This window comes from Anguilla rostrata, chromosome 7 (genome assembly GCF_018555375.3).
Source record: "Anguilla rostrata isolate EN2019 chromosome 7, ASM1855537v3, whole genome shotgun sequence".
NCBI classification, from domain to species: Eukaryota; Metazoa; Chordata; class Actinopteri; order Anguilliformes; family Anguillidae; genus Anguilla; species Anguilla rostrata.
In genome coordinates this window covers 7,079,398-7,104,818 of record NC_057939.1, presented here as the reverse complement: position 1 = coordinate 7,104,818, position 25,421 = coordinate 7,079,398, and the positions used below count along the sequence as shown (strand labels likewise).

The 25,421-nt window shown below is 48.8% G+C and overlaps 1 protein-coding gene across 2 annotated transcripts in view; it reads left to right on the top strand.

Moving 5' to 3' along the window:
* Window positions 1-25,421, top strand: part of camk1da (calcium/calmodulin-dependent protein kinase 1Da) — a 98,142-nt gene that overhangs the window by 54,479 nt on the left and 18,242 nt on the right. For both annotated transcript variants that reach the window (XM_064342559.1, XM_064342560.1), the window contains exons 4-5: window positions 11,402-11,540; window positions 13,165-13,291. In XM_064342559.1, the coding sequence (XP_064198629.1) occupies window positions 11,402-11,540; window positions 13,165-13,291 (266 nt within the window). The remainder of the gene's footprint in view (window positions 1-11,401; window positions 11,541-13,164; window positions 13,292-25,421) is intronic.

The following is a 25,421-nucleotide window of genomic DNA, read 5'->3' as shown; positions in this document are numbered from 1 at the left end:
CTTTAAAAGAAAAGAAGAAGAAGAAGAAGAAAACTAATCCTCTGGTAGCCGTGCTGGGTTGGTCTTGCGATGTGCAGTGGGGCAGTGAGGAACGTAGCACCGCGCGTCGATGCAGCCGCTGTGTGAGCAAGCGTACGTGTCAGACGGGGGCCGTGCCTTATTCGACACGGCTGGCTGGGCTCAGCCAGGTACGGGGGGGGGGGCGAGGCGAACAGTTCGCACACAACTGTCGCGTCTGGCGAACGCGCCGAAGGGAGGGGGGGAAATGAATGCTGCGGGGGAAGGTATTGACATGCGCGAACGCTGCCATTTGGAGGCTGTTCTTTTAGCCGTTGCCGCTGTGAGTCACGCTGCTGTGGTTCAGGCTAACGAGAGAGAGCGCTTGAATGTGGGAAGGGAAGTAACAGATCGGGTTGCGATAAAGATTTTTTTTTTTAAATAAAATTTTCACCGTTTTGGTTATTTACATGCGCCAGACATTTAATGCAGCGCCAGGCTGTCGATAAACAACCGCGCGGCGTTCACAGAGATGGGGCGCATGAGGTTTCTGAAGCGTGAGCTCAACTCCCATTTGGATGTTTGGAACGGGTTAATCACACTCAATTATGGCTTCTTGTTATGGATTTTTATCTGAGTGTGTTCATGATTTTCAGCATGCTCCCAAGTAAGCATATTTGACTTGCATTTAGTGCTTTTGCTGATGTTGCATAAGCAGCCATTGATCTGGTAGCTCCTGTCAGGTAGACGTTCTCTTGCATTTTAAATCACCCTGGATAAGAGCTTATGCTGAAAGACGGCAACGTGATGTAAAATAACGGGTATCTACCACCTTGATGGGAACAAATGCAAAAATTGTGCATTGCCGCCATTTTGGCTCCGGCCTGGCTTTGGGGTTGGGGGGCCAAAGTGCTGTGCAGAGTGAATGCAGACCATTATGCCTAGCCTTAGCGCCGCGCCAAGTCTATGATGAATGACGGGGGGCTGGGGGGGGGGCTATCAAAAGCAGGGGATGTAAGTAACCGAGAGTCATTGCCACTTTTTCTTTTTTTTTTGCTCTCTCAGGACTTTTCCCCTGATAGAATAGGGGCGGCTCGTTCTCCGTCCGCGCGCGGTCGCTGAGATATTGCGGCATGAATCAGGGTGAAGTGCTCTCTGTAGGGTTTTCCACCGGGCCCGGGGATAAAGGCACTCGGCACGGCGACCGAACCGAATGATGATTTCCCTGCAGTGGAGAGACGAGGGGGGGGGTTGGGGTTGGGGTAGGCCGCAGTGGGCTGGGGGGGGAATTAGGAAATGACTTCATACTGAGATACGGTTAGAGTGGAATTTGAAATGGTTTGTCTCCTGTTCTTTTGTGATACAGATCATAACCACGGTGCTGGACTAGCATTCTGTCCCCCCCCGGCCCTATTTAGCAGGCTGTTTCAACTCTCGCCACCGAGACCGTTAACAGCTGCTCGTTTTTAGGGTCCTTTATGACTTGTTTCTGTGAAATGCTAACCAGTTCTGTATTATCCAGTTGCACTACAGTAGGGTTGGGGTTAGGGTAGCAAACTTAAAGCCCAAATGGAAGAGGTTAGCATAAATGTATACTTGAGCTGAGAAGTGATCCATTGAAGACAGCCAGCAGCCGTACCACCATGTACCCCCCGGTCCTGCCAAATGGCTGAAGCCAAGTAGGTGTGGGCTCATCTCATGCCTGGATAGGAAACCTCCTGAGAAAACTAAGCTGCTGCTGGAAGTGGGGTTGGTGGGGTGGTGGGACGGTAAGGGGGGGTGGTGATCGTCCCTCAAAACCAAACAAATCTCAGTGCCCCGGTGTGCCAATCAGGGCGTGGTGCTGTAGGCGACGCAGTCTTTCCGACGGGACATTTAACCCAGGTCCTGACTCGCTGTTGTCTTTAAAAATCCCAGGTTACTTATTGCTAGGAGTTGGGAGTTCCCTGGTGTCCTAGCAAAATTCCCTATATGTATTTTTTTTTTCAACCCAGCCAATTAATCATCCCCAGTTTAATTGGCTCTAAGACTTGCTTCTCTCGCCATCTCAGCTAATGTGTGGTGAGAGCTCTGTTGTAAAATGGCTGCTGTACATCACCCAGGTGGGTGATACAGGTGGTGGCTAAATTGAGTTTCCCCATTCATTGTGAAACATTTGGAGATCTGGAAAAATGTAAATGCTTTTCTGTAGTATTAAAATAAAGTGTTTCTCGTTCATAACAGGACTCTTGCTTAGATAAATGTTCTGCAAGGTTTTTGGCTAAGTTTCGATAATTGTGTTTCCCGATCACGGTATTGAGAGAGAGAGCAAAAAACACAGATGTCGCGGAGACCGTGATGATGATCTGATATCATAACCTAGTGGCGGTTCATATTTAATTTTCGTAAGCAGAATCGTGGGCTACATGTTTACCGCTTGAAACTCAAGGAGTGATCAGACTTGCAGAGTGGACCGGCTCAGGAGACGCACGGTGACTGGCGATCAGCTAATTATGCTCATCTTATGCAAGTCGTTATGCAACGCTGATGAGGAGCAACAGATTTTTTCCCCCGTTATTAAAGCAGTTTTGTTATTTCAGCGTCTGTGTCCGTTGATTGCTCCATGGTTACAAGGCACCGAATTTAATTAAGCCTCTCGCTCTCAGTCAGGTTGAAACGCAGTCATAACGGTGCCGGTGACGGCACTGTAGCGCGATAGCAGCGGCTGTACATTAGGTGAACATTGAGAGAATGAAACATTGAAAGATATCCGGCCGTTGTAAAATCTATCTAGTTACATCGTTAAATTGATAGCCTACTCGGGTTTCCCTGATGGCCGCCAGAGCTTAAACGATTAATGTTCGAAAACCCATAATTTATTATCATGTCATTTCCGATCATGCGATTCACAGATGCTGCCAGCTTCGTTCTCCTGGAGGCTAAAGGGCGGTTGCATCAGCTTCACATCGAGTGGCAGATCTCAATTAATTTTTTTCTGTCCCCGTTTTCTGCGGAAACTTTGTTGAATATTAATTTGCCGGAGCCCTAATTGGATCTGTCTCCGTGTCTGTAACCAGGGGCACTCAGGCTACGCGCAAACCCTCGGTGTTAATGAGCACAGTGTATGCTCACATCGAAGATGAATATTTAAGGACTATCGCTCTGTCCTGTTAGCGTTTAATAAAACAGATTATGAGTGAGTGATCAGATGTCATATGTTATCTTCCCTCTCTGTGTCCTTGGGTAATAAACGCATGAGAGACCGGAGTAGAAGTGAGTCAAACCAATTGTTTGGATTTCAGCGCACCAGATGAGTTAAATACACTAGACAATGGCACTTTATGGTTGATAAAACTGGGCGGCACAGTGGTACTGTGAATAGCACTGTCGTCTCACAGCAAGAACGTACCGAGTTTGAATCCCGACCTAAGGCCTGCTCTGGTTTGTTCCCAGGGAATGGTGTGTGGGCCCTGTGATGGATTGGTGACCTGTCCAGGGTATATTCCTAACTCCCCCCCCCCCCCCCAACCATGACCAGGAATAAGCGGCTTGCATGTGCGTGCGTGTGCGTGTGCGTGTGCGTGTGCGTGTGCGTGTGCGTGTGCGTGCGTGCGTGTGCGTGTGCGTGCGTGCGTGCGTGTGTGTGTGTGTGAGAGAGAGAGGTGGTAGACATTCATAGAAAATGCTACCTAAAGGTCATCCGCCAAAGTGGCTGGTAAGAGCGACGAAGTCACACAGCCACTGCCGAATTCTACCCGCACCCCGCAGGTGACGGCTGCTAATGCCTCCTTCCAAGCCCTGCCTAGGAGTGTGGTTACTCACATAACCTATAAAAACCTGTCATTTCAGTTTATTTCAGTCTTTATTCTTCAATGCAGATGCACTTTACTTAATTCTGAACTGAAAAGGCTTCGCCGTGTGATATTTTTGCGGAGCACGGAACGAACTCTCGCATTTCACACTCGCCAAAGCTGAGGACGGATGTCGGTGGAATGCAGGCCTCTGATTGGACGGCGTGCGCGGTGGCCTCGGATGCAGAGGGCCTGCGGTGAGCTCGGTGAGGGGGTCGGGAGGATGAATGGGCCCAGGATGTGACCGCGGCTCGTGATTAATTACCCTGACTGGCACGCCCGTACCCGTAGGGCGGCGCTAGAGTGGAACAACCCCTCCGGCCCCTCGGCCACCATCTGTCTGCCGAGAGCCTGGGGGCCCCCGTGGCAGTGTGGGGGGAGTTTGGGGAGGGGGAATGGGGGTGGTGCCGGGATCTGTCGCCTGCAGGACGACCTGATTATTTGCTAACCCAGCGCTGGCCGGTCTCGGCGAACCACCTTCTGTTCCTCATGGCAGGTCTTGTGTCCTTGGCTCCCCCGTGGCCGGGAAGGGGGGGTGGGGGGTTGTAGGCCTGAGGCCCTGGCGGACCCAACGAAAAAAGGCTTCCATGGAGAGCAGTGTGGCACACGGACCCTATGACCTCCTGATTTTCTTTTCATTATAAGACGGGTTGTTTCAATCCTGGATGCTGATTGGCTGAGACCGCATCTTACAGTGATTGTAAACCAGTGACAGTATCGCCGCGAGCACAAATCGTTACTTAGGAAATAAAATTGCCGAATAAATAATGTTATGTCATAAATTAATTGTCTATGTACGCCATAACCTTTTTATGTAAGTGATACGGCACTCGAGGCTGTGCTGTATCGTGCATACAGTCATGGACGCAGGGGAGTTGTTAGACACGATGCGTAGTGGAGTTACTGTGTTCAGGATACAGCACGGCCTCTCGTGCCATATTGCTTAATTATATTACATTGCATTCATTTAGCCGGTGCCCTTATCCAGAGTGAGTTAGGGTGTAAGAGGACGTAAGTGCATTCAGCTGAGCGACAGTGGTGGACCTATCTAGTTAAATTACTCGACCACCCGGTGTATATGCAACATGATCAAAGCACTGACGCAGATAACATGCGTAGCATCACATGACCCCCCCCTGTTTCAGGGCTGGGGGAGCTGAGCCGTAGGTCTCATTGCATTACATCGATCGTGGCTTTAGCACGCAGAACACAGTCACCTTCTTTATTTCGCATGTGGTTATGGGATAGAACTGGAGCTCTCAAAGCGTAGCGGAGCCATTTGGGCTTTCGCTGAGACTTCTGGGAGCTCCACTCAGGATGTAAACCTGCAACCCAGCCCAAAATGGCTCCCGTGCTGTTTCTGTTCCTGCTCAAGCTCAGCTTGCAGTTCAGCTTAGAGCTGTGGCAGTTATCCTGACTGGGTGCTGCTCAACACACTGCGCCACTGTCACCTTCCAGTGGAGAATCCTTCCATTCTGGCTCTTGGGCTAAATATAAGACTGCCATCTTTATTTCTATGGATTTCCTTGCTCAGATCACTTGATGTAGATTTCTGTATTAGCTGCTCGTATAGCTGGGTGGTTTTAGAAAGGAGATTTAATTAGACTTGTTCTAAGAAACAGCAGTGTGCAGTTTAGTTCTGGACTGGCCCCCTTTTACTTAACCCTTAAGACCAGTTTACGGTTGCCACTGGCGATTATCACATTTGATGGTCGCGTAGTTTATACTAGAGTGACAGAGGATTTGTCATCGTCGCTATCCTCGTTGTGCCCATCGCTGAAACTTAAACTGTGCTGAACTTTGACCCCATCGCCGGCTCAGTTGTCATGACAATATTATTATAGAACGTTCTCATCTTCTGTAATTATCTTCGGCGAAGTGTAAAGTCATCAACTAGCCTTGCCTTAAAATAAATAAAACGGAAGACCACATATCTGTCGTGAGTTGGATAAGCACAATTGCGATGGTTTTCCGTGCCTGTGTGCTGCCGACCGGGCAGACTACAGAGATGGCATTAATGATTCCCTTTTGGCGATGCGTTCTTATCAGGCGCGTGTTTGTACGTTTAATGAGCAACAGTGTTCAATATCAAAGTCGAGCAATAATGGAATGTGCGCGGCAGTCTAGCAGTATCCATTGTCCAATCACACGTCGCGTAACTGTAAACTGGTCTTTACTCCAAACATGAGGGTATTTGGGTTTTACATCTTAGTGTCCAGTCCAGGGTTATGAATAGTGAAAAGCGAAGGTCAGTAATAATGTAAAATGTCAGGGTATCTGAATCAGCGGAAGTGGTTTTCTCAGTGTAAGTGACAGTTTCTGTGTTAATGCATGATGTTAAAAAAGAGAAATGGTGACAGTGAAATGCTCTATGTAAGAAGAACTCTGCATAACTCATGTGCAGTGCTTATTTCTCTTTTTTGACATGTTTATTGTCCTCTCGAGCGATAGCTTTATGTGCCTCCTGGTGTGAAATTCATGCATGTAATTATGAAACTGATGGAATCGTTCTTGTTTTTAGAAGTCCCTGTACCAGAAGAGGAAGCTATGAACCCACTGAACTGTGAACATTCTTATTCTCTGTATTCATTATGCTGTATATTAGTTGCTTTTCGTAACAGATTATCATTTTCTGAATGTTGTGCTCCAAGGAGACTCTTCCTTCCTTGGAAAAAAGATATTTTGATCCTATGTAAGTGTGCCGTGAACTATTTATCTGATAAAGTGAGGCATTCTAACCTTGCTGCTCCCGTTAGTTTTAGTGATGATTTCACACAGCACAACAGCAGCACGCATATCTCATTAGTCTGCCTGAGACCGAACGTGTCTGTTTTTAGCTAATGCTGAAACTGGATGAGATGAGCACCCTCTAGTGGTGAATTATGAATACACACGCACATCCAGACAGACAGAGACACACGCACACATGAGCACAAATACACGCACGCACACACAAACAGATGCGCACACACACACACTCATGCATGTGCATGCACATGTACACACACACGCACATGAGTGCGTACAAACATACGCTCTCTCACACACACACACACACACACCCTTAATGACTGTTGATATTGGGCAGGCATGCCGGGGATCCTAAACCCCGCTCCCGCTGTAGCTGCGGTACAGTACGTCGCACACGAGGGAACGCACGTCAGGTCTCCCGCGTTTCCTGCGCATTACCGACGGAACGCGGCGCGACGGAACCTCACCGCCGCGGCGACGGCGGCGGCCCCGCCTACCCAGACGCCTCGCGGGTCACGAGCGCGGTCTCCGTCGGCCAGCCGCGGCGGCGGTGTTAACGTCGCCCGGCTAAGTGCTGCAAATGATAGGTTTGCACTTCGGAAGCTGGCCTCCTGTTTGACTGGTGGCAGGAAATAAAAAAATAAATAAAAAAACAGCGGCAGCGGCAGCGGCAGCTTACACACCAGGCTCTCGCTGGGCTTCCATAACGCAGCGATGATTCATCGCTCCGCTCCGGTGCGACGGGCTCGTTCGGAGACCCGTGTGACGTGTCGTCGACCGGGGGCCTGCGGGTTTCCGAGCGACGGCGGGACGGGGGAAATGAAAGAGACACAGAGGGGGGAGTCCCTTTGCCGTAACGTGGGTGTCCTCTACATCGAGATCGTCTCGTACGCTAACTTCAGGTCAGCGTGACCTCCGGGTGAGTGTGTGCGTGAGCTGTGCTGCTAGGCTACTTAACGTCTCCGGCGTCGGCCTGAGAACCAGATTAACCGCCCCCTCAACTCATTACCCACAATTCCCTTCCCCGCCACGCAGTCCCTTCCCCGGGTCTATTAAACGGGTGAGTGTGCCTCTCTTGCGGCCAGTAAACATGAGTCTGACGTGACTTTACCGCGGCTGCATTTACGTAGGAATTCTCTGCATTTCGCCTGTGGCTTGGGAGAGTTTTAATAGCCCCTAATCTGGGGGCTCCAAAAGAGCAAACCTGTTTTTTTAATGTTGTTGTTTTTTTTTTTTTAAAGGGGGGAGTTTCTTTCCCTTTCTGCCCAATCATAGGCCTGCGTCATCACTGCAGCATCCTCTGTGAATTTTGGGAGTGTGGACGAGGTGCATCTCATCTCCTGCAGACTACATCTGCTGCTGCTTTTCCCTCCACAGTTAGCCTCTACCGAGTTAGCCGAGTTAGAAGAGTGCGCTTAGTCACATGTGATGGCCTGTTTTTTTTTTTTTTCTTCAAACTGACACTGCAAGTGTACCGTCTGGAATCGATGCCACGTTGATACTAGAGAAAATTGAGTTTGTACCTTCTCTTGTATAGTCTGTGACACATAGTACATTATAATGCTTTGATGCTATATTGATATATAAGAGGAGGCGGTCCTAACTCCTGGGCTCTTGTCAGTCTGTCCCTGCCATGTGTTTGTCATGAGAGGAGCACAGACAGACGGACAGCGGGGGCGGGGCTGTACACGGTATGGTTTGTGTGTGCTGTTTGTGTGGCCCACACGTGTCTCAGATGTCTTTGGTGAGCCTCTCTCTCTCTCTCCTCAGCTGCTCCCGGTGCTCGCGCGACCACGCAGTCGATTCTCGCAGGTGAACTCGTTAGCGCTCCTCGCTAGCTGTAACGGCTCCCCGCCGATGTCTCCGCTGTCAGGTGTTCAAACTCCCACGACGGGCAGGCTCTGCCTTTTTGTGGGAAAAGGCCAGACCAGGGGGCTGGATTATGAAACCTGGGAAGGTTGCGTTCTGAGGATTTCAGGAGTATCAGTGCTCAGGGACCCTCTGCTGATCAAGAGGTGAAAAATGAGAAATAAAAGAGTGCGTATTAAGGGTCGGCCTTCTTTCTCTGCGGCTAGTCTCCCATAGTACCCCTGTACGTATTAAACATCTCAACAGGCTGTACTCCTCCTGTCTGGTCTGACAGTATAACAGGCTGTACTCCTGCACGGACTGTTATTGGTATTCTGTGGGAATATACAATTTAGTCAAACCGAAACAAGCCTTAAAGTACCCGGGTTAGTCTGACCCAAAGCCTCAATATAGATTTTACACGCCCGTATGTCAAGACGTTCTTTCCACTGAAGTTTTGTTATTTGTGGGTGATGGACACTGGAGGCCCTATTTTAACAGCCAATCAGGTGCTGGCTAATTCAGGTGTGGCTAATTATTGTCCATCAGGTTTAGTGAGCTACGGCAACGGTCGTAAAAGAGACCGGTTCGATGGGAAAACATTAACTTTGGGTGTGATAGGGGGGGGTTTGTTTTCATTACGGCCAATCAGATCGGCCCATTTCCTCACCTGTAAATGCGCCCTCTGTAGCTCCACCTCACACAACGTCCCATTGTTATGTACTCCATTTCACTGCATTGACTGTTTAAAAATGAACATAACAGGAACCATTGCACCTACACACGTTTAAGAAATACCTGTCTTACACTATTTGACTAGAGTCGAGCCGGTCTCCTGCGTTACTTCTGTCTCTCATTCAGGTGGCTTACATTCATTTAACTCCATACAGGTGCAGGGCCTAAGTAGCTGATATTGAACTGCGTAGCTGAACACTGCTAACATATCAAACGGTCAAATTAAAATAAATGAAATACTTCCTGTATCTGTGTCATGTGTTCATGCATTCGTACGTGCGCCACATTCGCATCAGCGCCCGAACAGCGCAATGTAGCAGCGTTTGCGTTTAAACCTGGTCTGGGTTTGGGTTTAAGACACAAATGCAGTATTGACCACCAGACCTGCACGGCAGTGTGAGTGTTTCTTTTGGCACGCCCCCCCCCCCCCCCATTGCGGCATTCAACCCGCGCTGACGTACTCAACTACCGAGCCCGGCGCGGGCGACAAATATTTTGTTTGGCGGAGGCGTTTGCGTTTGGGCCTGCGTTGTCACGACGATAGGGTCCCACGGGCTGCTCGTGGTTGGCCAGGCAGCGTTAGTCAGGCCTGCGGTTGCGTGCCGAAGTGTGTCTGGTCGGGTCTCGCGTTTCCAGCACGCTCCAGGCCCAGCTCAGGCTGAACTCCATAGCACAGCTTTTAGGAAGAAGACATCAATCTTTGGGAAAATAGATTGGTGCTGCTTGAAAACTTTCTACCATTCTGGTAACGTAATTAAAAGTAAATTAATTTCGATTGAAATGGAGTTGATGAATGATCGCCAGGAAAGGGTGAACTCTACTTTTGTTCCTTAAAAATGTCACCTAATCTTTAAATTTACCATGGCTTTCAGACATCTTGGTTTGTTGGATTTAATTGCTACAGTGTTTTCATTTACTCCTGATTGTGTTTTTTTTTTTGTTCACTGAAAGGCCAGTAAGGAACCATGTGCAAGGCAGATTTTGGGTGCGGTATTATAGAGTGACAGACAGACACCAGGACACTGTATTGATTGTTTGCTGCGTAAATCTTTTCTAACTGAAATAGCTGCCATCATTTTTTAGAGACAACTTTTAATATTTCATTAGATGTTTCTGTAAAGAGAAGTTTCTGTTTTCGCTCTGTAAAGTTGTCTCGGCAGAAAAAACTTCTGAACTTCCTGCTAATTGCTGGTCGAAGGTCAGTGGGACTTTTTTTTACAGCCAGCTTTATTTTAATGATCTCTAATAACGAGGCGAGGAACTTCTCCGTGAAAAACGGAAAGGTTACTATCGCACAGCTTCAGAAGAGACGAAGGAAGGCTTGAACCGGAGCATGTTTTAGTGTCAGACCAAACACCTCACGGGCTTCTGCATAGGCGACCTGTTACAGCCTGTGTGGTCTTCTTTGGTACTGTGATGGTTAAGCCATTATGGCCAGGTACAAGCTACAATACACGTATATATGACGTCTGCTGAAACTCATTAATCATTCTCAACATCAGAATATACCGGCAAATACCTCATCTGTTAATCCATTGTGAAGAATACTGTAATCCAACAGTATTTTAAAAGTAAATTGTATGGTTAGCAGTTGAAACATCTTTTATTCTTCTGTGACTAATCAGTGTGTGTTTTCTTTCTATTCATTGGTGCAAAACAATAACTTTCTACATATATATAAAGACAAGTGGGGAAACAAGTACTTCATTGCTAAAATTCTGAATAAATTGCGTGTTATGGTGTTCTTCAATTCACTGATTGTTCTAATTCATTAACTGAATGAAAACAGTGTGAATTTTAAAGCTGGAGGCAGAAAAACAGATTGTTTGCAAAGAGCAAGTTCACTTGTGATTTAAAAAAAACAAAAACAAAAACAAACCCAGCCCAGGCACCACAAATTTTCAGTCCACCCCTTTTCCCGTTTATTGGATTTTTCCGTCTTTTACCACCATTGAATTTTGCATGATCGAATCTGAAAAAGCCTAAATGCGGTTTGATTGAATTGCATGTGCCCTGAGATTTGGTTAAGCGTGTTTGATTGAATCTGGCGGTGGGTCACTGGCTGTGTCTCTCCCCGTCTGGGACTGGAGCTGCGCTGCACTGACTGGGAGAAGTCTGCAATGGTTTCTGTTTGGGTCTCGCAGTGTGAATGAAATCCTGCTTCGGTTCACGGTTCGCAGAGCACCCTGGTGATGGGCGTTTTTTGGGGGGTTCCTCCTCCCCGCGTTCTCTCTCTCCAGGGTGTCAGGGGGCGAGCTGTTTGACCGAATCGTTGAGAAGGGCTTCTACACGGAGAAGGACGCCAGCACGCTGATCAGACAGGTGCTGGACGCAGTCAACTACCTCCACAAGATGGGCATCGTCCACAGAGACCTCAAGGTACTGCACCGCCCCACACGGACGCGCCTGCGAATGTACGCTAACAACACCACACGCTGACATGCACACACACACACACGTACCCTGCACACACACAAACACAACCAAACCACCACCCACACACACATCACACACTCACATGCACGCACATGCACACACACACACACACATACCACCCCCCCCACACACTCAAACCACACGCTCACATGCACGCATACCCACCCATGCACACACACCCACAGACACACACACAGAACCTGATCTTGATAGCTCTCACATCAGGCACCGCAGGTGCTGCAGTACCATGTCTCCTGCAGGATTGTGTGCAGGTGCTAATCTGCTCACCTTCTCTTCTCCATCCTGCTTCTCCACAGTTCACACTCCCTCCCACAGTGCTTATCAGGAGGAGCACTCCCACGTAGATTTCCTCAGTATACACCATAAATAAGCCAGTTTCTCTATTCTGCGACCTTATTAAAGTGGTCCATCACAATGGGGAGGGGGAGGGGGGGGCAGGACGTTTGCTTCATAACCATGTCAGAGCAGCCCTTAGTAAAGGCCTTTATTTTAAACGCTTTTTACAGCCTTTTTCTGCCCAAATTGGAATCGCCCATTTTATTGATCCGTACTCGCTGCGGCAGCCTCGGCTATCGATTCGAGAGAGAGCGCAGATAAGCACGCGCTCTCCTCTGACGCGCGTGATGTCACTTCCTATCACACCGCTGTTCGCTAGCCGGGCTTGCGCAGACATTAGTCAGAGGAAGACGCTCGCATGCAGGGGGACTTGCAGGCACAGATCCGGCCAGCAGGGGTGCTAGTGAGCAAGGAGACCCGGTTGTCCCGGCTGACTGGAGCTCTCCCGTCCCTGGGTGATGCTCGAGCCCAGCGGCCCATCTCCCCGCAGGGCTGCAGGCCACAGTCAGCACTGCGTCCTCCCAGCTTTAATTGCGCTGTCTGCCGCCCCCCCCTCCCCCCCCCAAAGACTTGATTTATACGCGTTATTCACGGAACTATTAACCTCCGGTGCAGGCGAGTTATCGCTTTTGTTTACCGCTCCGTTTGATTTATGGCGGCGCTACCGCGGCGCTAGCACGCTAGCGCACACATAGCTGCGCCCTACAGTGGAAACAGGGCGACACCTGCAGCACCGCAGCCCGTTAGCGCTCTGAGCGTAGCGCTCTGGGGGAGCACGCGGAACCCTGCGGACTCTTCCACCCGCGACACGCTCTCTCGCTGTCTCTCTCTCTCTGACTCTCTTTCGCTCTCTCTCCAAGGCGGCGCGCTTTCTTGTCGACACAAGACCGAGAAATAATTGCCTTGCGAGCCTCGCAAGTTCTGCGAGAGAAATATTCAGGAACGTGGAAGGTGTTGATTGCGTCTCTGATTACCATAGTATTTTCCAGCGATGGAGTTCCGTTGCATTCACTCCTTCTCGTCATTCCCCATTCTGTGCCTCTCTTCATTAGCTACTCTGAGTGTGTGTGAATGTGTGTGCGTGCGCGTATACATGAACGTGTGTGCGTGCGTATGTTTGTGTGTGTGTACGTGTACGTGTAGCGTACGTGTGTGTGTATGCGTACGTTTTCCTAATGTTGTGATGTTCTGTTGCCCTTTTTTTTTCCAGCCAGAGAACTTGCTGTACTTCAACCCCCAGGACGAGTCGAAGATCATGATCAGTGATTTTGGCCTGTCCAAAATGGAGGGCACTGGTGACGTCATGTCCACGGCGTGTGGGACGCCGGGATACGTGGGTAAGGCTGCCCCTGCATTCCTCCTACAACTAGATATACTGGATTGATCGCCACCTTCACATCATCCATCCTTGCATTATCTATACCCGCTTATCCTGGGCAGGGTCCCGGGAGGCCCTGGAGCCTATCCCAGCATGCATTGGGGCGAGAGGCAGAAATACACCCTGGATAGGCTGCCCATCTATCGCAGGGTCCCTTTCACATCATGAGTCCTAAAATGGTTTTCAAAGTTTACCCGGGACTTAGAGGGTGGTTACCCAATGTTCTCCTACTTACATTGCAGATAAAGCTGCAATGCTGAGAACAGAATTCATGGATGTGTCTGATGGCTGCTTTTAAAAAAAATAAAACCCATCAATCCAGGAATCGATATCCGTGCTCCCCGCGTAGTCAGCAGAGGGCTCAGACAGGAGTCGTAAAAGCAGATTTTAGCTGTGTTGAATATCAGATGCACCGTGACCTGATACCACCTATTGGAACAGCCTTTGAAGGGTTTACTGCAGGTAATGTCCCGACCGAAGCCTGCGCGGGAGTCTTTGATTGCGGCACAGCGGTGTGGGATTGGATCACAATGGCGAGGGGCTGCTTTCAGCATGGGAGCGAGATCGCCGCGTGAGCGAGACCGCCGTGCATCGTGGGATATCGCCGCAGGGTGGGGGGAAGAGGCCCTGCTTTGTGTAGCACCACGCATAGGTGCGGGGACTGTAGACTGAGGCATGGAAATGCATGCACACGAGCTCATGCACGCAAACAACAATGCATGCGTAGAGTAGAAATATACATAAATTCAGCCGATGAACACAGACACACCACACACACATCACACATACACACACGCACCACACACCACGCACACACACATCACACACACACACACACGCATGTATGCATACACACCTGTGCATATGTACACCAATGCATTCACAGAGGAAAAAAGAACACATAAATTCAGCCATCAACATCAACAAAGGTGCACACGCAGCACTTGACACGCACATGCACGCGCATGCATGCACGCACGCACATGCACACACACAGATCTCACGCATGTCCCCAGTACAGTTTAACCCTTTTGTGAGCCGGGTTTGGGTTCTGGGGGGAAAATCCGGCGGCGCGGTGCGTCTGCTGCAGGTGCTGAAAGCTCCTCGGCTGCGGGAGCGGCAACGGTTTCCCCGGAGACGACCCGTCTGTCTCCCCCACCCGGCAGCGCAGGTCCGCAGAGCCGCTCCGTCGCGCACACCGACAGGCCCCGCCCGACTCGGTCACGGTCACCTGCGTTTCCCAGCGGAACCCTCGGTGTTCAGTCGGTCAGCTGACAGGGCCGGTGCTAAGCCCCTCCCCCAGCTCACTAATGTGGCACTTCAGAGCCTTGTGTCTGATCTCACCGCAAAAAAAATGCCACTGAAAATTTTACAACTGTAACAGATGCAACGTTGTCTTCCTTTAAATATATGGCTCTGCTCGATTGTGCCCTGTTGCTATAGCACTACCCGGTCACAGCAACAACGCTGACCGCAGCTCAAGGGTCCGTATTCAGCTGCGTAGCCCCGACGCACTGTTTCAGCCCAGTCAATCAATCGCGTGTTTGAACTGCGGTTCTGAGCCTGGTTACGAACCCTCATTTAAAATCGCCTCACGTGAACCCAGACAGACTCCGTAAAACAGAGCTTATTTATTTATCGGCTCGTTTTGATTAAGACCACTTTGAGGGAGACTCCTCAGTCCACATCACTGTGCGCTGAACGCGCGCTGTGCAAAGAGCCCCATCTGATTAATGCGCCTGAACCTCGCTGTGTTTGCGCTGTTGAGGAGGGGGTGTAGGCATACATATGAGGCAAATTTGTATTCCTTGAATTGATTTATATATATATTTTTTTTAAATAAATGACCAACAGTTAAAATGAATGGTCAGTACTTTTTTTTTCATTACATTTATACAGTTTCATTACAGTTATATATTTGTATTGTGAATTATCATAATATTTACTAGTTATATTTCTGTATGAAGTGAGCAGCAGTTATATTTCTGTAACAAATAATTATCAGTGCTTCTGTTTTGCTTATGAATGTGCAGTTGCAGTATTTGGGTAATGAAGCAGCAGTGTTTGTATAACAGAGGAGATCTTCCAAAAGAGGATATCAAGTGTATTTGTTATGAAGCAGTTGTATTTCTGTGTGCATCTGATTGTGTCGTCGCTTCTGCCGTCCCCCGCGATTCAGATAAGCGTATCATAACTTAATTTGTTTCTGCTGTTGCTAGTTAGCGAACATAGTTGTGTGTAATTTAGGTAGCCTAATCTTTTTAAAACTTGTCTCAACTGTTGCTAGTCAGCAAGCTTAGTTGGGCGTTAGCTGAGAATATCTGTAGTTGACTTGCTGTTGTTAGTTAGTTAAAGGCGTTAGTGAAACTGTGTGTGGGGATTGGTGTTTAACTGCCCCGTATTGTTGAGCTAATTTCGAGGAGCTTCACCTGGTGCTTATCTGCCCTAATGAAGCTAATGCAAGCACGTAATTGTCACCCAGTATTTATAGCTCCAGCAGAGGCTGCCATAGGCAGCCTCGTCATCAGTTTATCATGTTTTTAAACCCCATTCCCTTGTGCGTGCTGCCTCGCCCCAAATGGTCTGTTCACCGCAGGCGTAATTTAACCAATTTGATCTACCCACCCTTATCCACACCTCAGGAATTCACTGTCACAGGTGGATTATGGAACTGCCAGTCAGCCGTCCAGAAAGCTGACTTCATTACTGCCTTTGCCAAGACGAAGTCTCTTGACTTCCTGGCTCTCACGGAAACCTGGATCACTCCCGATAACACCGCCACCCCAGCTGCACTGTCTGCGGGATACTCCTTCTCGCACACCCCCAGGGCCTCTGGCCGAGGCGGGGTACCGTCTACTCATTTCCTTGTCCTGGAAGTTCTGTGTCCTCCCCAGTCCTAACCCTACTTTCTCCTCCTTTGAATTTCACGCGATCACTGTAACTCATCCCTCTACATTTCACGTTATTGTTCTGTACCGCCCTCCAGGTCCACTCGGCTCATTTCTAGACGAGCTGGACACTCTCCTGAGCTCCCTCCCCGAGGATGGCACTCCTGCTATTCTACTGGGAGACTTCAACCTCCCACCAGAAACCTCCCAACTGTCCAGGGTTGCCTCACTCCTCCAGTCTTTCGCCCTATCCCTGTCCTCCTCCCCCCCCACACAAGGCTGGTAACCAACTAGACCTTGTATTCACCAGAGGCTGCTCCATTCCCCAACTTGCAGTGACTCCCCTCCATGTCTCAGACCACTTCTTTCTTTCTTTCTCCCTCTCCTATTTACTCCCCCTCAATTCATCCAATAGCTCACCCACAGTAACTTTCAGGAGAAATCTCCCTACTCTGTCACAATCCTCCCTCGTCTCCACTGCTCTGTCTACACTTCCCCCTCCTGCGTCTTTCTCTAACCTGCCAGTTGACCTTGCCACCTCCACCCTCAACTCCTGCCTCTCTCAGTCCCTCGACTCACTTTGTCCTCTTGTCTCCAAACCAGCACGCCCCTCACCCCCCTGCCCATGGCTGACTGAGTCACTACGCTCCAGCAGAACATCACTGCGGGCTGCAGAGAGAAAGTGGAGAAAATCCCGATCCTCTGATGACCTGACCGCATACCATACCCTGCTGGCGACTTTACATCTGCCCTCACGTCTGCAAAGCCTCTTTTTTCCAATCCAAGATCAGCGCATGTGTCTCTAATCCACGTAAACTATTCTCCACCTTCTCTTCCCTCCTCATTCCTCCTCCACCCCCACCTCCCTCTTCCCTCTCCGCAGATGACTTTCTGGCCGCCTTTGAAGGAAAGGTGGCTACAATCCGAACTCCTTCACCCATCCAGTGAGCCCCCCAACCCCCCAGGACAACCCCACAGCCACACTGACCTCCTTTGAAATGCTGGAGGACTCTGATGTATTACAACTCATCACCTCTCATCGCGCAACCACCTGCCCACTTGACCCCATCCCATCAAAGTTCTCCAATCTATCTCCAGCGAGCTCCTTCCCTATCTGTCTTCCATTGTTAATTCCTCTCTCTCCTCTGGTCATGTTCCCTCTGTTTTTAAGACGGCTCGTGTTACCCCACTACTCAAAAAACCCACCTTAGACCCCTCCGATGTAACAAATTATCGACCCGTATCCCTTCTACCCCTTCTGTCCAAAACCCTCGAACGAGCAGTTCTTAAACAATTAACCTCTTTTCTCCATCAGAACAACCTGCTAGACCCTCACCAGTCTGGCTTCCGATCCGGGCACTCAACAGAGACTGCACTACTAGCTGTGACGGAGGCACTTGCCACTGCAAGAGCCTCACGCCTCTCCTCTGTCCTGATCCTTCTTGACCTGTCTGCAGCTTTTGACACGGTCAACCATAAAATACTCCTCTCCACCTTGGCTGGGATGGGAATTACCGGGACTGCCCTGTCCTGGTTCTCTTCCTATCTTGCAGATAGGACCTACCAGGTCACCTGGAAGGGGTCTGCCTCTGCCTCTCATCCACTTGTCACGGGAGTGCCGCAGGATCTGTACTGGGTCCTCTGTTGTTCTCCTTATACACCAGATCTCTTGGTTCAGTCATTAATTCACATGGTTTTTCCTATCATTGTTATGCAGATGACACACAACTCTACTTTTCTTTCCCCCCTCAGCCACACAGATCAATGATAAGATCTCTTCCTGCCTGGCTGACATCTCCACTTGGATGGCCAGCCACCATCTGAAGCTCAACCTCAACAAAACTGAGCTGCTCTTCTTCCCGTACAAGACCTCCTTGCTTCGTGAACTCTCAATCACGGTTGATGGCACCACAGTGACTGCCTCTCACTCTGCAAAGAGCCTGGGGGTGGTCCTGGATGACCAGCTGGACCTCAAGGAGCACATCAAGGCAACATCACGGTCCTGCAGATTCCTCCTATACAACATCAGGAGGATTCGACCATACCTGACGACGCACTCCACCCAGCTGCTCGTCCAGGCTACGGTGACCTCTCGCCTTGATTATTGCAACTCTCTCCTTGCAAACCTGCCAGCTTGTGCCATACAGCCACTACAGATGATTCAGAATGCCGCTGCCTGACTCATCTACAACCTCCCCAAATTCTCCCACGTCACTCCCCTGCTGCGATCACTTCACTGGCTACCGGTCGCTGCCAGGATCCGATTCAAAGCCCTGACCCTTGCCTACACTGCCGCCAACAGGACAGCCCCTATCTACTTGCAGGACATGACTCAATTCTATGTGCCTGCTCGACCACTCCGCTCTGCGGCAGCAGGGCGTCTTGCAACCCCTCCCACCCGCCCAAAGGGATCACAGAGCTTCTCCACCCTAGCTCCCCAGTGGTGGAACGAACTCCCCGTCCCTCTCCGAACCTCCCCCTCACTATCCATCTTCCGCCGTGGCCTGAAGACTCATCTCTTCAGACTATACCTAGAATAACCACCACCACGCTGTGTATATATATATATATATATATATATTAAAAAAAAAAAAAAAAAAAAAAAAAAAAACCTTTTTCCTGTCACTTGTTACATGTTGCCCCATCCCTGCACTTCTTGGTAAATTGTATTTGTCCTAATACTCTAGCTTATTCTTCTGCCTAGTTTGGTTTTGCAGATGTTAGACCAGGATAGTGTTCTTTGTTCTCGGCTAGAAATAGCTTTACAAAATAAGTAATTGTACCTTACTGAACCCGTGTTCAGCAGTTGTCTACGATCATGAAAATGCACTTTTGTACGTCGCTTTGGATAAAAGCGTCTGCTAAATGAATGTAATGTAATGTAATGTAATTTCTGCCTCAGTGACGAAGCTGTAATGAACGCGCTGGATTCGTATTTCTTTTCGCGTGTTTATAGGAGCGCGCGGACCAGCAGGGCCTTTCCCAAGCCCATTGAGACGGGCAGAACTGTGGCAATCAATCGTGACTGAAGAACAGCGTGTAGATGTAAGCACATGCAGGCTCGGACTTTACCCAGCACCTGTGCGCCCCGATACTGTTGTCAGCGCGAGGGCAAACTGCCGGGAGGCGGGCTGCAGAAAATTGATGTTTTTAACAACGCTCTTCTGATTGAGCCCTGACGAGAAAGGCAGGCGGGGAGGTTACCGTGGAGCCGGTGGGGGCGGAGCTCTGGTATAGATACGGAACTTTCAGCTTTAATCCCAGGTGGGACTCCTCCAACATCAACTAGTCCGCAATGCTAATACTCAGCAAAATAAATAAATTATTAATAATAATAAAATAGCTGTGACAGTTTACTTTAACCTACAGTGAATGCAAAACATGCTTGATATAGGCCTGTGCATCATGCAGCGTTTGGATTAGGGTTGCGCTTATTATGTGTGTACCCTCGCTAGGTATGAGTGCTGCTCTGGATTAATGTGAATGCTATGCAAGTCGATAAATGAATGAAATGTAATGAAACACTGAAAGTACAAAATTCGTGTCCTTTATTGATCCTGCATTGTGCTACAAAGGGATTCTCCGCTTTGTCGCAGATTCTGTATTGGATGAAAAGATCAATTTTCTTTGTCAGTCTTTCACGGTTCTCTCGCGGTGGTGTTTTTCAGGCATTAAAGAAAGCCGTTCTCTCTCTGTGAAACATTTTCGTGAAGCAAAGCGATAAATTAGACCGGAGTTATATTCCAGGCGTTTGGGAGAGAGATTTTAGATTTTAATGCGATGCGCGGTATCGGCGTGGGCATGTTGATTCACGCGGATAGCGGTGTTTTTTCTCTCCCTCCACGTCTCTCCGACACCTGCTCTTAACGTGGGCTTATAGCTGCCTCTGACAGTGACACATTTCTCACCCTTATTAGCTGCTCTAAGACGTCTGTCAGAGCGGATTCGCGGTGAGCGCGAGAGGGAAAAGGTGAAAAGTGATCCGATGTGCCCTTTGCATTTAATGCAGTCCCAGTTATCAGCTGGAATTTTTTTTCCCATTTTCCACCGGCCTCACTGACTCATATCACCCTGCTGTTATTTTATTTCAGTGTTACGCGTGATCTTTCAAATACTTCTTTAGCCTCAGAAAAACGGTAACCGCTACATTACATAACATTGTAGGCTACTGCTCGTCCCCCTAAAACAACTGGGCATATTCATACGCTCTGCAGTCCGTTACCAAGCCATGCCCGTATCGACTGTGGACGGCAGTTCTGCAGAGCGCCACGTGAATCGCTTCCCAGGAAGGGACGGTGTCCGTTGGCCTGGATTTCTCCGTCTCGTCACACAGGGGCAAATTCTCTGACTGATCAGGTTTCGGTCGTCTGTCTGCACCACCTCAGCCAGCGGCGCACGAACTAGTTAAAGAATGATGTTACAGTAGCAAGCCGTACCTTCAAATATGATTTAGTGGTCTTATCCAGGAGAAAATTGTGAATAAAATCTGAGATAGTTTTTTCTTTTTAATGAATGGCAATGTCTTGACCAATTACCGAATTGAATGAACCGTGTGTCCCAGTGCTGTTCTCACTGATGGACTATTGGGGTGCATTACACCAGTTTGCTTAACTTGTTCCACTCCCGGAGGTACACAGAAGGGATGCATGCGTAATTTATAACTGTGGCCACGGGAGCTTAACCTGGATACAGTGTCAGCTATTCAACATGGTCACCCTCGCCACACTCAAGAGGGCTCAAGTTACTGAACGCCACTGTCCTTTGTCTGCAGTTAGTGTTGTCTGTGGTACGTTACCCACACACATGCACACACTTACAATCACGGGCACACGTGCACATACAGCCTTTGCATACCCCAGCGTTAGACCAATGGACCTCATTACTTCACGGAATAATAAAGCGGTTGCATCTCAACTCATATCCCCCTCAGCTTAAACAAAGGAATGCGTTAAGATTATGAACACACGGCAAAGGTATGTTCTCACTCGTTTCAAATGGAGGTCTTCGTTATGAGGAATGTTCCCCGTCTCTGTGCTCTTCTCTTTAAATGGTAAAATACCCCAGCTCTGTTTGTCTGCGCTAGATTCCTGGATCTGTGTGCGCGCGTGCGCGTGTGTGTGTGTGTGTTTCCTTTCTCTCCCGCAGACAGATACAGAACTTTCCAGACCACTAAATATCCCCAGCCTCTGAACAATAGAAGGTAATAAATATGAGTGAGTCGGGCTCCTAAAAATAGCACGTCCCAACGATCAAATTCCAAAAACAAATTCACATTCCTCTGTTAAAATAGAACCCATTACGTAGCGAGCGTAACACTGCTGAATTAAAAACAGACCGGCTGTATATTATTTTTATTTTATTTTTATTTTTTTTTTGTGATTTGGCAAGGCCTCGCTTAAATGTCAGTCGCTACCAAAAAAAAAGAAAAAACAAAAAAAAGTGAAGTAGCTGAGCAGCGGAATAAGGCTTTAGGGCCCTGGCGTCATTCTTGTGCACTCCTTTTGGAGCTCAGGCACTAAAATGGCCGAAGAGTTGGGCTGAAGTGCTCCATTAGTGTCCGCATTGCAGCTTGGCTGCGGGAATGGAAACTGGCTTCACGACGACCGGGTATTACTGCTCTTCTCACCCCTGTCTGCGGCGCAAGAGGCGCTTAAACAGAAACGGTCTCTGCAGGACGTAAACAACGACGGGTTGCTTTTTATTTTTTATAGCGCCCATCATCTGGAGATCTCAAAGCTGTGAAGGGAGAGGCTCCTGAGCTGGGGTTGAGGGAAAGGGGTCGTTCAGATAATTTAAAGAGGAGGATGATTAGACGAAACCAGGTTTGGAATTTGGCCAGAGCTCCAGGGAACCCCGTGCTCGTCAGGATGAACGCACCGCGGAATCGCAGCGAATCGGCGGAAGATGGGCTGCCCCTCTCTAGGCGGGTTCCCCCTGAGATTTCTTGCCATTGGGGAGTTTTTTTTCCTGCCACCGTCAAATCGAGGGGAATCGTGGGCCGTGTCCAAATCAGCGCACTTGCCTACTATTAAGTATTCAAGTTCCATACTAGCTGTGTACAACTTGTACACTCAATAGTAGGTAAGAGTGCCGATTTGGGCGAGGCTGTGGTTTCATTTGTTTGACTTGAACGATGGCTTCTCCTATAGCACAGTGTCCCGCTCACTGCACTGGGGCATTCTGGGGTGTACCGCTTTCCTCAGACGAAAGACCGCCCTCCTGCTGGCCCACTAAGTATAGCTGTCCCCTGAGGCTTCCCATGCAAATAACAGTCACGTCCGGCACTGTTTGCATTTAGCCCTGAGGAGGTGTTTCCATAGTGATATACAATACGCGCTGATAAAGCGTCCAGCTGAGGAGTGAGTTTAGTTAAGCTACAAAAAATACCGGCAATACTTTTTTATCTTCGTTTTAAATATTGTTCATATAAAATGGGTGCTTTTAAGAACTAGTAATAATAACTTTGTAATTAAACTAAATTGGAACGAGGTTGGATGTGTGAAGTGCATTCCAGGTTTAAAAAAATACATAAATAAACCCAAGCTGCCCTTGAAGGCTAATGGTTTGTTTGCAGATGATGACCCTCCAGTTTCACTGGACCCCTATGATTCTGCTGTGCGTTTGAATCAGTGCAAACATCATTGTTGTTCATGGCCATGATTTATGTTGTAGCTTGCACGGCTTTGTTTCTTTCTCGGGCACTTCCTGAAACCCAGCATGAGGTCAGTCTTACGGTCAGCTTATAAATCAAGAGAATATTAAAAAACTGAAAAAGAAACAGTGACCATGTGTCCTGGAATCCCTCCACTTACTGTAATTCCTGGCAGGCTTTCTATATTGAGATGGGCCCAGAGGTCTTTATTGAACGGAGTGGAACACCGAAATGGAGAGGGGACTGGTTGGTGCCAGCAGATCAGAAATACCCAGCATGCAACTGTGCTGCAAGGGTTTGGCCCTTTCTATATGCTGCAGGTCTTATAATTTTATACAGCAGGTGTGATCGCATGTAATGAGAGGGGGAAACCCAGACCAGCTTGCGGAGTCTCAGGACTTTGATGTCTCTGTCATAGTGTCCGGACCACCCCCAACCGCCCCCCCCCCCCCCCCCAAAACAAAAGCCACTGTAAGAACAGGGCTTCTGTTTGAATATTGTTTGAGTGGGTTTTCATCCTGTGCTGTGAGAAAGGGGAGTGCAGTTTTAGCTGAGACCAAGGCAGAAAAGGCCTCTAGAGTGATATTAAAAAGCTGACAGGGGGTTCAGGAGTCCCTGGAGAACGGAAGATTTAGTCAGTGGTGTGAGGGAGCCAGAGAGATGCTTGGCTCATATTTCTTACTGATACCAGAGCAAACATGTCAATCCCTCACATGCGAATACCCGCACGTGCGCACGAACACACACACACACACACACGCACGCACACATTCATAAGGCTCAGCCTCTGCACACACGTGCACACGAACACACACACACACACACGCACGCACACATTCATAAGGCTCAGCCTGTGATCTTACTTTGTCCTTTTTGTTTGCCCCAGTTTTTGTTTTGTTTTGCTTGTTCAGTTTTGTCTTGTTTGTCCTATTTAACACCCCTTCAAAAAGCCAATTCAAACTGAGACAGTCTGTCCCCCAGTAGTCTGTCCTATGAGACAGTTAATACAGGACTGTCAGTACTTCTTCAAGAAGCTGTCCCTAAGGGTAAAAAAAAATAAGGAGGGATTGTAACTGTGGACTGTAATAATTTATAGTCAGAACACATCGGTGGTGTTCTTTTTAAAATTAAATGCAATTGTCCCAGAATCAGAGTGCATTCTTTAACACAAGATGGTACGACCACATAAAGGGCTGAGAAATCAATTCAGAATTTTCAGCCGCGGCAAGCTTTGAGAAATTGTCAATTACTGTTTGCACTTAGTCACCGAGCGTGTCCAATCGGGATCCGAGACATTTCAAATGTAAACGAGCCCCAGAGGAATCGCCGCACGTCCTGCCAATTTGCAACGACGTGGAGGTTTTCAGAGGCACGACGCTGAAGATGCGCGGGGCTGTCACAGAGCGGAGTGGATTCCGTGCGGAGGTCTGCGCGGAGACGGGTCATCACCATGGCGACCCCGGGCGGTGCAGAGTCAATCAGGTGGAGGCGATATTGGATTCTGCCAGATAAGGAGCCGCTTCGGAGACTGCACACCGTGCACAGCGCCGGGAGATATCCTCTGGCCTGCATCCGCTGCGCCTCTCGTCTGTCCCTCTCTCAGATCCCCTGTGTGTGTGGGCGTGTGTGTGTGTGTGTGTGTGAGAGAGTGTGTGTGTGCGTCTGTGTGTGTGTGTTCGTGCATGAGCATCTGTGTGTGTGTGTGTGTGGCCGTGTGGGTGTGTGCGCGTCTGTGTGTGTGTCTGGGTGCGTCTGTGTGTGTCTGTGTGTGGGTGTGTGTGTGTGTGTGTGAGAGAGTGTGTGTGCGTCTGTGTGTGTGTGTGTTCGTGCATGAGTGTCTGTGTGTGTCTGTGGGTGGGCGTGTGTGTGTGCGTGCGCATCTGTGTGTGTGAGCGCGCACCTCTCTGTCCGTGTGTTTGTATGTGTGTGTCTCTGTGTCTGTTTGTGTATTTGTGTCTGTGGGGGCAGGTGAGTGTGGGTGTATGCATATGTGTGTGCGCGTCTGGGCTGTGTGTGTTTTTGTGTGCGTCTTTGTGTGTGTGTTTGTGTGCGTCTTTGTGTGTGTGTTTGTGTCTGTGTGTGTGTGTGTGTGGGGGAGTCTGTGTCTGTGGGTGTGTGTGTGTGTGTTTGTGTGAGTGTGTGTGAGAGAGTATCTCCTCTAAATGTACAAGGGCAGTTGTGCAATGCAGAAGAGCTGTAGAGAAGGAACACCAGACTTGGCAATAACAAAACACTTGGCTTTGCCTACAATCACACAAATATCCTGTGTTGCCCCAAGGATTTTGTACGCACTTGGTTTAGACTTGGAGGATTTTGAAGTATATTTTCGAAAAGCTGCATACCGTACCTTCCAAATATGGCAAACAAATGTAAATTATTTGTTGGGCTGAACTTGGTATGCTTTCACTGAGAGTCGAGTCCTGTCACTCAAAAGGTTTTTAGGTGGAACAGTGAAGGATGATTGTATTGCTCCTTCGCATGGAAAATGAAATGAATTCCTCATTTGCTGTTTACATAGCGTGTCCTTTTATGGACCTCGAGCTCAACTC